General features: G+C 32.7%; 2 protein-coding genes across 2 annotated transcripts; both read left to right on the top strand.

The window, feature by feature from the left end:
* Positions 1-4,670: 4,670 nt before the first annotated feature.
* On the top strand, positions 4,671-8,297 carry LOC111791492 (O-fucosyltransferase family protein). The gene is made up of 6 exons (XM_023672864.2): positions 4,671-5,527; positions 5,692-5,860; positions 6,658-6,747; positions 6,949-7,232; positions 7,318-7,576; positions 7,683-8,297. The coding sequence occupies exons 1-6, from the start codon at positions 4,836-4,838 to the stop codon at positions 7,917-7,919; spliced, it is 1,731 nt and encodes a 576-aa protein (XP_023528632.2). The 5' UTR covers positions 4,671-4,835; the 3' UTR covers positions 7,920-8,297.
* A 1,132-nt stretch (positions 8,298-9,429) lies between these two features.
* LOC111789830 (Thioredoxin superfamily protein) lies at positions 9,430-11,704 on the top strand. The gene is made up of 2 exons (XM_023670533.2): positions 9,430-9,647; positions 11,308-11,704. Exons 1-2 carry the CDS (start codon positions 9,503-9,505, stop codon positions 11,559-11,561), a joined length of 399 nt encoding a protein of 132 aa, XP_023526301.2. The 5' UTR covers positions 9,430-9,502; the 3' UTR covers positions 11,562-11,704.
* Positions 11,705-12,448: the final 744 nt, after the last annotated feature.

Genomic DNA, 12,448 nt, shown 5'->3' with positions numbered 1-12,448 from the left:
AAACTTTGATAATAGTGTTTTTATTGCTTCAATGAATTTGCATGTGATGTGCCCAAAATATTTGCTTACATTTTTAGACATTCAAATATAATTCTTTTTTTTAATCATTTAATCTTACAAACACAAACATCATTCATGAACAAGGGGCCTAAATGTCACACCCATTATTTTTATATTATTGTCTTATTATTATTATTATTATTTTTTTAAGATGGGTAGTAAAAAAAAAAAAAAAAAAATTAATTAATTAAAATTTTAATCTATTTAATAAAACTAAAAAGAAATAGACCCATAACAGAATTAAGCTAAATTAATAAAAAAAAATATTCCTATCATATTTATCTCAAAAATACTTCTAAACTTTTAAAAATTTTAATATTACGTTGCACTTTAAAAAAAAATAAAAAATACCCCTAAAATAAATAAATATATATATATATACTAATACTCTTCAATTTTTTTAAAAAATTTAAAAATATTTTTAGGGTTAATATTATATTTAAAAAAATATTCATAAATTTAAAACTAGCATGAGTACCCTTTACTTTTAAAAAATTATTATTGTTAATATATGGACGAAAACCGTCTATTGTTATCTTATAGATTATCAACAAACATTTTAATGTTACTTTGAAAAGACGTGTATTTATGATAAAAGTATTTTTTTATTTTCTTTTCTAAGTTTAAAAATGTTTTTTAAGGTTTTTAAAAAATTAAAAGGCATCAATGAAAATTTTAAAAATTTAAAGGTATTCTTAAAAAGTTCAAAGGCATTATTGAATTTTTTAAAAATATAAGGATATTTTTCCGACAAAATATAAAATTAAAGTGTATTTTTATTAATTTAAAAGGTTAATGAATTAAATTTTATATTTTTAATTAAAATACAAAAGAGATTGACATGGTTAATAAAAAGAAAAAAAAAATGTATTTTTTTTTCCAGTTATAATGTTCTATTTTTATTATTAAAATTTTGTGGAAGCAACCAAAATTACTTAAATTTTATTTATTAAATAACAATGAATGGAGTGGTTCAACTGATTTTTCTCACTTTTATATTAACCATCCAACTGAATGTGACAGAAGTACATGAATGAACAGAGACAACATTTAAATGAGAGCAATTTTAAGAATAAAATGACTAAAAAATGTTTAACATAATTGAAAGTTACGGTGATACTCAAGTAAAAGAGCGGTACATGAATTAACCAATACCACTTTCTAAAGAGAGCAATCGTTAGGATAGGATGACTAAGAAAGATTTAAAGGAAATAAAAATTACTTCCTATACCATTAAGATGCATGCACGTTCATTTTTTGTAGCCCAATCATAGGAACTTCTTGAGAATAAGATGACTAAGAAAGACTTAAAAGGAAATGAAAATTACTATCTATACCATCAAAATGCACCTTCCTTTTTGGTGGCTCAATCATAGGAGTTTCGTGGTTAAGCGTGATTTACTTGAAGCAATTCTATGTTGGGTAACATCATATGAATTTTCCTGGGATGCGTGTGAGTGAGGACAAAACATGTTGGTCTTGTTCACTCTTAAGAAGCAAGGAGCAAGTAACTTGACCATGTCGCAAGCGATGTAGAGGAATATTGGGGTCATTAAGTGCCAAATCTAGATTTCAAATCCTAGGCATGAGCCGTTGCAGTTACTACCTAAATGAACAAGGTGCACCTTCTTTTTCCTTTTCAGTGGCTGGGTCATAGGAACTCCGAAGTTGAGCATATTTTGTTTGAACCTCTTGGAATTTTTTCTCGCAAGCTTGTGTGTGAAGACAAAACATACTGAATGGACCCGTGTTGGTTTGCTAGAATAGTATTCACTCTTATAAGCGAAAAGTATATGACATGACCATATGGTAGAAGATGCAAGGGAACACAGAAGAGGAAAAAGAAAACCAACCCAAAAATAAAATGAATGAATTGAGATAAAAGAAAGGGCCAAAAATAAGGCCAACTATTGGGTGAAGTACACCAACCATTAGTAAAAATGCACCAAATATATATATATATATAGATATGATTATAAGTGGTTTGGTAATATGGAATTATATTATTCCAACAAATCCAATAATAACCCAATAAAATCCATTTTAATTATTCATTTTTTATTCATCATTCAATAGTTGTTAAGAAACAATTTCGTTATTCAACTCTAATATATATATATATATATTTTAATAAATTGAATATTGAAAAGAGAGTCATATGATTATTAATTTAATTTAATTTAATTTAGACGCTAACCACAATTATTAAAGAAAATAGTTTAATCAATGCGAAAATAAATGATTTAGTTTCTAAGTCTAATGATAGACGAGGTGGTGAATGATATATTTTAAAAAAATTATGGAGAATATTAAACTAAATAATAATATGAAAAAAAGAAATTAAAATGTTAATTTTAAAATTTTATGTTTGACAGTATTTTTGGGCGTTTGGCGTTTATTTTCAGTTAATTAAAAATTTTAATTAATTTTAATAAATAGAACACGTGGCATCTAAATTAAAATAATCATAATTTGTATGGTTTAGGCATAAAGCTTCAAAATTGGGGAACTTTTATTTTGGTCTTAGTCAACAATCAATTGAATTTTACACTAAATTCTAAGCTCCCATCACTTTCAAAGTTTTCCATATATATTATTTTAACAATTATTTTTACAAAAATATTAAAATAGAAAAATGAGTTATTGTATTTTTTTTTAAAATATAAATGATAGGTTTAGAAAATATAAATTATTTTATTATTTGGTTGAGTAAAAATTTTGTTTTTCTTTTTCTCTTTTAGTTGGGAATGGGGCAAATGAAAATTTGTTCCTAAAATATTTATTTATTTATTTTTAAACATTTATTTAAGATTTTCCCCACGATTTAAATATATATTTTGAAAAAAATTATTTTAAAGAGTAGATGGAGAATAAATAATGATTATATATATATATATATAATTGTATGTTAAGTAAAAATGCGTTTTAAAATTAACAATATAGTTCTTTTGAGAGAACTCATTAATTCATTCAGACATAATTTTTTTATTTATTTAAACTTAATTTAACTTAAATAAGTTAATAATTCAACCAAATTGGACATTTATTGAATTTTTTGAGCCATAAAAAATTGAGTAAATATAAGAAAATAACCAAACACGTCACAAGTTTAGCATTTGGCAAAACAAACAGCTGGAGCCTTGTAGGCTGAAGGAACCCCATTGGATTGGGTTGGAAACTATCAATCATCCAGACACCCACATATCTCATATCTCTTTCGATTACCCATTTTTATAATATTATTCAATTTATTTCGTTTTATGTCGATGAAGATTGACTTTGACATTTATCCAAATTGTCATAATATTCATTAATTCGTCCGCTACATTTTATAGCTACTCGTTCATCGTCAATAAATAAATTTTATTTTTCAAGTATTATAATTAAAAAAATTTATATAAGTTTTTCATATTAATTATTTTTTAGTTGTTATTCTTATTATTAGCATATAAAAGAAAATAAGTTGAAAGAAAAGAAATATGAAAGTTTTATGAAAAATGGGTGTTGCTGATGGGGATGGGTCCATAATGGAAACCCACGTGGCAAGAGATGCCAGCGTGGAGAGAAAATGGAAGCCAGCTGGCAGGGAAATGAAATTGTTGGTGGAAAATAATTGAGGACGGGGTATTTTGATTGGATGAGAGTGGCATATTAGGACAGGGAAACAACAGCCTGTCTTGGAATAACGGCAGCATAATCACATGCCTTTGTCTTTTTTTTTTCTTTTTTTAAATATTGTTTCGAAAATATATTTAAACTTTTAAAATTTTTATTTAATTCCTAAATTTTTTAAAAGAATTTCAAAACATTTTCATAGTTGAAAATATAGTTGGGCATGTAGTTGCATTCAAATTCATTGAAAGTATTTACACCCATTCATTTAAATAATAAATATATGAGCATTATTATTTTTTTTTTTATAAAAAAATATTTATCATACAAATTTTAGAATTAAAATACTAATATACGTTAAAAAAAACATTAATTTAGGTGTAATTTAACCGATATCTTTATTTAAATTAGACGATAAATATTATAAAAAATTATAATATAAAGTATCAATCACATTTAAATATACATAAACATTTCATCTTAGTCAAAATTTGAACATGGTGTACTGTCACACACCCAAATTTATGAAAGTTGAAAAATAAAAACCAAGCTTTTAAAAGTCAAATTCCTTAAATTATTTTATTTATTCCTTTTTTTTGGTACAAGTAATTAAGGTTTATAGGCTTAAAATTAACAACTTTTTAATTATAAATTTTATTGTATGCTATATATATATATATATATTTAATATCTGAACTTTGCAAAAATTTAATTAAAAAAATATTTAAAAATTGATGGGACATTTGAAATTTAAAATAATAATTACCGAACCTAAAAAAAATTCAGGCAATAAATAGTCATAATTGTCGTTTCAGAACTTCACACGTCTCAGAAATATTTAACAGTTAAAATAAGCATAGGGGTATAGTTGTCATTTCATATATAAATGGGTATTATTCTATTTAATCTTACTTAAGGAATTATAATTATGATTAATTTTCTTTTTAGAATTTAATAATAATTAAAAATTTAAGCCAATATAAAGAGCTCCAAGCTTCCTTTCAAAACAAGGCCGCTGATTTTGGTCAGCAACGCGTAATCATAATCAGGAAAATTCCTTCTCTTCTTCCCGCCGCTTGCTTTTCTTCTTCTAATGAGATTCATAATCTGAGAGAGGAAGTGATTTCGTGTTAGAGCTTGTGAGTTTGATCTCTGGCTTGTCAATGGCGAAGAAGAACAGTAATTCCAAGAAGCAATGTTACATTTCGGTTCCATCTCAAATCATAAACTCTTTGTCTTCTTCTTCTCTTCAATCTCTTCTTGATTCGCCGAAGAAATCTTCTAAACATTACGACAAGTATCTCAGTCTTTTCACTTACAGAGCCTCCAATAAGCTTTGGCTTCTGGCTATTTTTCTCTTTGGTTTTTTGGGGATGCTTAAGCTTACTTTGAATCTCGATCCTTTAATCGCTTATGTTTCGTACCCTTGCTTCATGTCGCAATCGCAATCGCAGGGTTTGGTCTCTAATAGGGTTTTGAAGTCGGGTGTAATCGATCGAGAAAGAGAAAATGCTCTGAAGGATGAGAGTATGAACGATTCTATCCAATCGCTTCGGCCGATTTCAAATGGGGTTTTGAAGTCTGATGAGGGTTTTGGAGATGGAAATGAACAGCAGGAGTTCTGGAAGCAGCCTGATGGACTGGGCTACAAACCGTGTTTGGATTTCAGCCAAGAATATAAAAGAACAACCACTGGAGTTATTAGTGAGAGGACTAAGTATCTGATGGTGGTAGTTTCTGGTGGGATGAATCAACAGAGAAATCAGATTGTTGATGCTGTTGTGATTGCTAGAATCCTCGGGGCTGCTCTGGTTGTTCCAATCTTTCAAGTGAACGTCATCTGGGGAGATGAAAGGTATATGAACACGATTGATATATATATTGATTTGAAGTAGATATCCATTTTTTGTCTATTTGTTTGATGAAGTATCTAATTCATAAGAACTGGAATAGATTCTGTGTTTTCTCATATATCAGTTGCTAAGTTTGTTTTTGTGTGCTTATGTTTGATGGTTGCAGTGAGTTTTCTGATATATTTGATTTGGAGCATTTCAAGAATGTCCTGGCAGATGATGTTCATATAGTTTCATCACTGCCATCGACACATCTGATGACTCGTCCCGTGGAGGAAAAATCGACTCCACATCACGTCTCACCCAGTTGGATTCGGTCGCGTTACCTCAGGAAGGTGAGGATAATCAAAGGAATTTTGGTGTTTGTTCTTCTAGCTGCCATGGCTTCTCTTTGAAGCTCACTGCTAAAAAAATGGCTGCCTTCTTGAATGATAGGAAAAGAATCTGTTGATAACTGTTCTGCTAGTTTTCATTATATCCTTACCGTATAATTTACTCTTTTTCATCACAAAGCATCTTTGAAAATTGCTTTTGAATGTGTCACACAATACATTTGAACTAAATAGTAACTCATTCTAATGTTTGTAGTAGAGTTTTTGAGACCGTTCGTGTTGCCATAGTGCATGGATATTGGATTGAAGTTTCGTTTCTCACTACTAAACCCGAAAGCTTAAATTGTGAGACACACATCGGTTGGGAAGGAGAACGAAACATTCTTTATAAGGGTGTGGAAACCTCTTTCTAGCGTTTAAAAAAAAAAAAAAAAAGCTTCGAAGGAAAGCCTAAATAGGACAATATCTGCTAGCGGTGGGCTTGGGTTGTTACAAAAATATATTTACTCTTTTTACGTGTGGGTGTGGATGTTAATTTGATTTTACGATGAATAATTACTAGAGCAGTTGGTTTCGTGCATAATTTGAACTACAAGTGTAAGTCTGTCTGTCTAGATTCATACACAACATATATGCCCTGTCTTTTAAGGTTGACCAAACAGCTACATATTACCAACTAAAGCTTTTGTGTCATCTAGCTGTCGTTATGTTTTTTGACAGAGTTTTTATGTTCTTTGTCACTGCAAAACGTTTTGGTTAGTAACTTGACGATATTAAGGTACGTGTGTTGAATTTCGCAGCTAAGACGAGAAGGGGTACTGCTGCTGCGTGGCTTGGACTCGAGGCTTTCTAAGGATCTTCCTTCTGATCTTCAAAAGCTCAGATGCAAGGTATTATAGGTTTTTTTCTTCTTGTAAACAACTCTTTTTGATCTCTTGATTAGTTGTTTGTCGCTTAGACTCAGTCGAGTTAGACAAAAACATATCGAGTTTTTATCGTGGCTGCTTCATAAGTAATTTTGCCATAATAATGCTGATGAAATGAGGGGATATCAGTGTTAATTGTTGTTCTTTTTCCTGTTTGTGCTTTAGGTTGCTTTTCATGCTTTGAGGTTCGCTCCACCAATTGTGGAACTCGGTAACAAGCTTACGGAGAGAATGCGAAGCAAAGGACCGTACCTCGCTCTTCATTTACGAATGGAGAAGGATGTATGGGTGAGAACCGGTTGTCTACCTGGGTTGAGCCCGGAATATGATGAGATGATAAACAACGAAAGAATACGAAGACCCGAACTCTTAACTGCTAGATCAAACATGAGCTACCATGATAGAAAACTTGCAGGCCTTTGTCCCCTGAATGCCTATGAGGTTATGAGGTAAAGATATCTTAACCATGCGCTTGTCATTGTTGATCATTTACTGTTTTAGGTTCTGCTTGACTAAATCTCTCAACGTACTCAGGTTACTGAAAGCGCTCGGCGCACCGGGGGATACGAGAATATATTGGGCCGGAGGGCAACCGCTAGGAGGAAAAGAAGCCCTGCAACCATTAATAAGGGAGTTCCCAAACTTTTACAACAAGGAAGATCTTGCTTTGGCGAGCGAACTCGAACCTTTTACGAAAAAAGCTTCATTTATGGCTGCTATTGACTATATTGTTTGTGAGAGCAGCAACGTTTTCATGCCTTCTCACGGAGGAAATATGGGCCATGCCATTCAGGTACAGATTCTTCTTCTACTACTAGTTCACTGGTGTCGTGTGAAAACACTTGCTTCTCGAGTTCGATCATAAGATCATAACGAGTCGGTTGTTCGTTCTATTACAGGGACACAGGGCTTACGCTGGGCACAAGAAGTACATAACACCAAACAAAAGGCACATGCTTCCCTTCTTCTTGGATTCCTCACTCCCTGAAGCAGAGTTTAACAAGATCATCAAGGTGCTGCATCAGGACTCCCTTGGACAGCCCGAACTTCGAACGAGCAAAGTCGGCCGAGACGTTACCAAGTACCCTATTCCTGAATGTATGTGCAACAGCAGCTCTGATGCTCATACCAAATAAGTCAAACAGCTCATCGCTGGTACTACCGACATAGCAAAAGCCTCTAGCAACCAGAGTTTAAGTCCACAAAGCCTCGGAAATCCCGGGTTGATCGTTGGCGTCGTCTCGGGGCAACAAAGTACTGGAGGAAGAAGATTTTGGTGCAGGCAGCAATGAGATAAAATATGCAGTCGTGAACCGAAGAATGCAGGCCAGATTATATGTAAATGAGTGAGAGAAAGATGGGTATATTATAAGAGAAGTAGAAGGAATAGCATAAAACACTGTATAATTCTTTGATTCTTTACAGAATAAGTTATTTTATTGTAAACACCAATTTTTGTTGTATGAAATGATTCGTTATTGTAATAACACTTTGTCAATACTTTTTAAAATCAATTAGTCTATTAGACTTAAATTTATATTTTGTTTTTAATACATCCAAACTTGTATGATATGATGTAAACACTTTATTATATATTTAACTTAATGCTTAAATGTCTCCAATCTCAACTTACGTTTATTTTATTATAATAAAAAATATTGACTCGAGGTATTTTCTCTACTCCTTTCCCTGAAAATGAAGGGCAGGTTAGCTGATAACCATCTTTGGCTAACTTAGCATTTTCCGTCCCTCAAGACCAATAAGAGGTAGTACTTGAATATTCACCGGTTAGCTGATAACCATCTTTCGGCTAACTTAGGCTTCTCCATCCCTCAGGACCAATAAGAGGTACTACTTGAATATTCACTGGGATCAATAAGAGGTAGTACTTGAATATTCACCAGTTGTCCATCAAATACGCCTTTTGGCCTGATCTTAGGTCCTGGCTCACCCTCCGTGGACGAACCTTGTAGAAGAACCCTTACATTTTCGGGGCATTGGATTCTCACCAATGTTTGCGGTATTCAAGCCGACATTGTCGCTTCCTCTAGTTCACTAGTCCACTAGTCCACCACTTTTTATAAAAAAAAAAAAAAAAAAAAATCATTATATGGTCATTGATTTTAATTTTTAGAATTGAATATAAACTCTTATGACTTTGTTTTGGGCTTCTCCGTGTTTCCCAAAAGATCTCATAACAATAGAGAGAGTATTATTTGATTATAAATCCACGATCATTCCCTAAATGAGCCGATGTGGAACCTTCATCGTCCAACACAAATAATTGGGTTGGATCTAAAAAAACATCTCTAAAAACATAAAATGAAAAATTTTAATGAAAAATTGAAGTCAAATTTTAAAAACATTAATGGTAAAAATTAAATGCATAAATGTATAATTTTGTCCTCTTGTTATTTAAAAAATAAGCCTTGGACAATTGTCATCCATGTACTGTTTCTCATTTTTTTAACCAAAAAAATGTTTTTTAATTTAAAGATTATTATTGAAATTTTAAAAATTTGAAAATAATTTAATTAATTTAGCTTAAAAATACAGCAAATATGGTAATTGGTAGATTATTTATAAAGAAAAAAAAAGAAAAAAGAAATTATATTTCCGATTTTTGCGCTGACAGCTGACAATTTATCTCATAGGGCATTTCGCCCAAATTCACACACTGCAATTTCACTTTCGTTCTTTCAACGGTGATTCTTCAAAAATGCCGCTGAAGCTACAGGACGCCACCGTCTCCGACTTCAATGCTGTATTCGACAAATTCCGATCGGAACTGCCGAACAACAAAGCTAATTTCATCCTCTTCTTGGCCGACAAAGACCCCTCCACCTCTCTCAGCTGGTGTCCTGGTACACCAATTCTCTTCTACTTCTTTGTTTTTTCCCCGCTTTTTCTGATACTTCTGAAGATTTTTTTTTCATTTTTTTGTGGATGCTGTGATTACCGATCTCCAAAGGAAGATGAAAATCGTGAACGTTACGCCATTGCTGTTTTGTCGCTGTTTTTTTAAATTGGGAATTTGTTCTATTCCTGGTTCTGTCGTTGCTTCTCGATTTTGATTGCTTGCGTTTTGTCTTCCGAGTAAAATAATTGTAACATGTGTTTGAAGTCCTCGAGTTTTCCTAATCAATTGGAGGGGGATAACGATATCTATGCACACACACACACACACACCATGTGCTACAGGAGAGACAAGGTTCAAGTATGTGTCCATTTTATGTCATTTATCGCATACTCTATCTATGAAATTAGATTTTCCTTTGCATGCAATGAAAAACACTTGAAGGAATTAGTTCACTGAAGACATTATCTACACAAATGGGTTTCTGTATTTGACTACGAGATTCTTTATCATGGAGCTGACACTGAGAATCAAAATTTGGAGGTCTCTTGTGATTCTGTATTCATGACTAAACTAGGAATTTCTTTTTCAAGTTTGCTTACATTTTGGTTTAAGGATGGTCTCCAAGAGTATGAACTTTTTGCAGTGTGGGATTTCTTGGATCATTCCTAGTTCCCACTTTGAGCTTTACATGTTCGATGCAATGTCTAGATGGAAACATCACGATAGTATTTGATACACTGCTGAATTTGGATTATGTAGCTTCTATTTTGTGCCAAATGGATCCCTTACAAATTCATCATATGTTAAAGTTAACAAATACTATGCATAAAATTAAGTGTTTCATAGATCATTAAATTTTCAATTGTGTCCGATAGGTCATTTTTGGTGTACCATTGTCACTGTAGAAAAATCATGGACAATAAAGAAGGAATGTACATTTTCTATTAAGTAGTTTTCTCCATTATCTACGAAATGCTGGACTAGGATTGTAATAGCCCAAGCTTACCGCTAGCAAATATTGTCTCTAACAACCTAAGCCACTGCTAGCAATTATTGCCCTCTTTGGGTTTAATGCTTCGTTCCCCTTTGCAACCGATGTGGGATCTCACAATCTATCCCCTTTCGGGACTCAGCTTCCTCGCTGGCACTCGTTCCCCTCTTCAATCAATGGAGATCTCACAATTCACTCCCCTTCAGGGACCAATGTCCTCGTTGGCACACCACCCAGTGTCCACCCTCATTTGGGGCTCAGCGTCTTTGCTGGCACACCGCCCAATGTCTGGCTCTGATACCATTTGTAACAGTCCAAACCCACCGCTAACTGATATTGTCCTCTTTGGGCTTTCCCTTTCGAGTTTCCCCTTCCCCTTCCCCTCAAGGTTTTTTAAACATGCATTTGCTAGAAAGAAGTTTTCACACCCTTATAAATAATGTTTCGTTCGCCCTTCCAATCGATATGGGTTCTCACAAGGATAGAGATAATTCTTTCTTCCACCATTTGAGTCTACTTACCTCCAATCAATAAGAATTATTAGATGTATTGTATTAGTATTAGCAAGTACAAGAGCAGCTCAATTGGTCAATAGGTTTGAATTTTCCACCTGTTTGCTGTAGAAACAGGATGCAATCATTAATTGATCTTGACTGTTTGGTTTTTGTGTCAGACTGTGTGAGAGCTGAACCAGTAATCTACAAAAAACTGGAAGCAGCATCGGATGATATCGCACTTCTGAGAGCCTATGTTGGAGATAGACCAACATGGAGGAATCCCAGGCATCCATGGAGAGTGGATTCTAGGTTCAAGCTTACTGGAGTTCCAACGCTGGTCCGATGGGAGGCGAATGATAAAATCAGTGGTCGCCTTGAAGACCATGAAGCTCATATGGAGAAGAAAATTGATGCCCTTATTGCCAATTAACCATTGTTAGTGTCTGCTCCATAACACATCGTGGGAAGCACCTTTTCCAACTTAATATGCACTACATTCCTGAGGAACTTATATGTGATACCTCAGTTATAGAACTATCCCATAAATAAAGCTTCCTGAGAGTTCAATCAGTATATCAGTTTGCTATTCCGCTGAAAATGGAAGAACACTTTGGGTATCTTCGTATAAATCTCCATTAAAAATTTGACATTTTTCTTCTGGAAACCAGAAAAAATGTGTCCTTTTTGCATTCATCTCTCCTAAGTTTCTGATAGTAATGATTTCTTATAGCTTTTATAGGAGCCATTTCTTAACATTCTCCATTTTTTTTTAATAATTTTAAACTTTTGAGTTAAGTTTTAATTATTATGCTTCTAAACTCAAGTACCCTCTATTTACTATTCAATGAATTTTCTCAAAATGCATTTGTTGTTACCAATTGTTAACAAGAAAATAATATTATTTTTGGATGTCAATTCATCTCTTTGTAGATTAATTGAAGATTAATTGTTTTTTCAAAATTAAAACTATCTCCATTCTTTCCTTGAATTACAAAAATTCAAATGTTGTAAAGATGAATAACCGTGGATAGCTACCGAGAGGGTGTATTCCTCTAATTGATATAGAAATTCTTTTTTCTTTTTAGCTAGAGCGGGCTTGGAGGCTCAAAATCTAGCATCAGCTAGCAAGCCAATGGCAGCTCCAGGTCATCACAACGTTTCCTTCTAAGTATTTAGTGAGAAACAACATACTTAAAAGAAAGAATACACTAACTCTTTCATTAACCTTTAGACGTGACAATTAACTTTTTCCTTTTATAATAGCAACCCATATCAATTTGGACATAAACTACCCTCCAAAAGTTGCCAATTCAATCT

This window comes from Cucurbita pepo, chromosome 3 (assembly GCF_057944985.1).
Source record: "Cucurbita pepo subsp. pepo isolate OVF chromosome 3, ASM5794498v1, whole genome shotgun sequence".
Lineage (NCBI taxonomy): Eukaryota > Viridiplantae > Streptophyta > Magnoliopsida > Cucurbitales > Cucurbitaceae > Cucurbita > Cucurbita pepo.
Note: the sequence above shows the minus strand (reverse complement) of the source record. Positions and strands in the feature narration are given on the sequence as shown.

What these genes read in the sequence shown, in the direction of transcription:
- LOC111791492 (XM_023672864.2), top strand. Translation starts at nt 4,836, where the DNA reads ATGGCGAAGAAGAACAGTAATTCCAAGAAGCAATGTTACATTTCGGTT. An exon ending in GGTCGCGTTACCTCAGGAAG is followed by an intron (nt 5,861 to 6,657) that starts GTGAGGATAATC and finishes TGAATTTCGCAG; the next exon opens with CTAAGACGAGAAGGGGTACT. An exon ending in AATGCCTATGAGGTTATGAG is followed by an intron (nt 7,233 to 7,317) that starts GTAAAGATATCT and finishes CAACGTACTCAG; the next exon opens with GTTACTGAAAGCGCTCGGCG.
- LOC111789830 (XM_023670533.2), top strand. Translation starts at nt 9,503, where the DNA reads ATGCCGCTGAAGCTACAGGACGCCACCGTCTCCGACTTCAATGCTGTA. An exon ending in CTCTCTCAGCTGGTGTCCTG is followed by an intron (nt 9,648 to 11,307) that starts GTACACCAATTC and finishes TTTTTGTGTCAG; the next exon opens with ACTGTGTGAGAGCTGAACCA.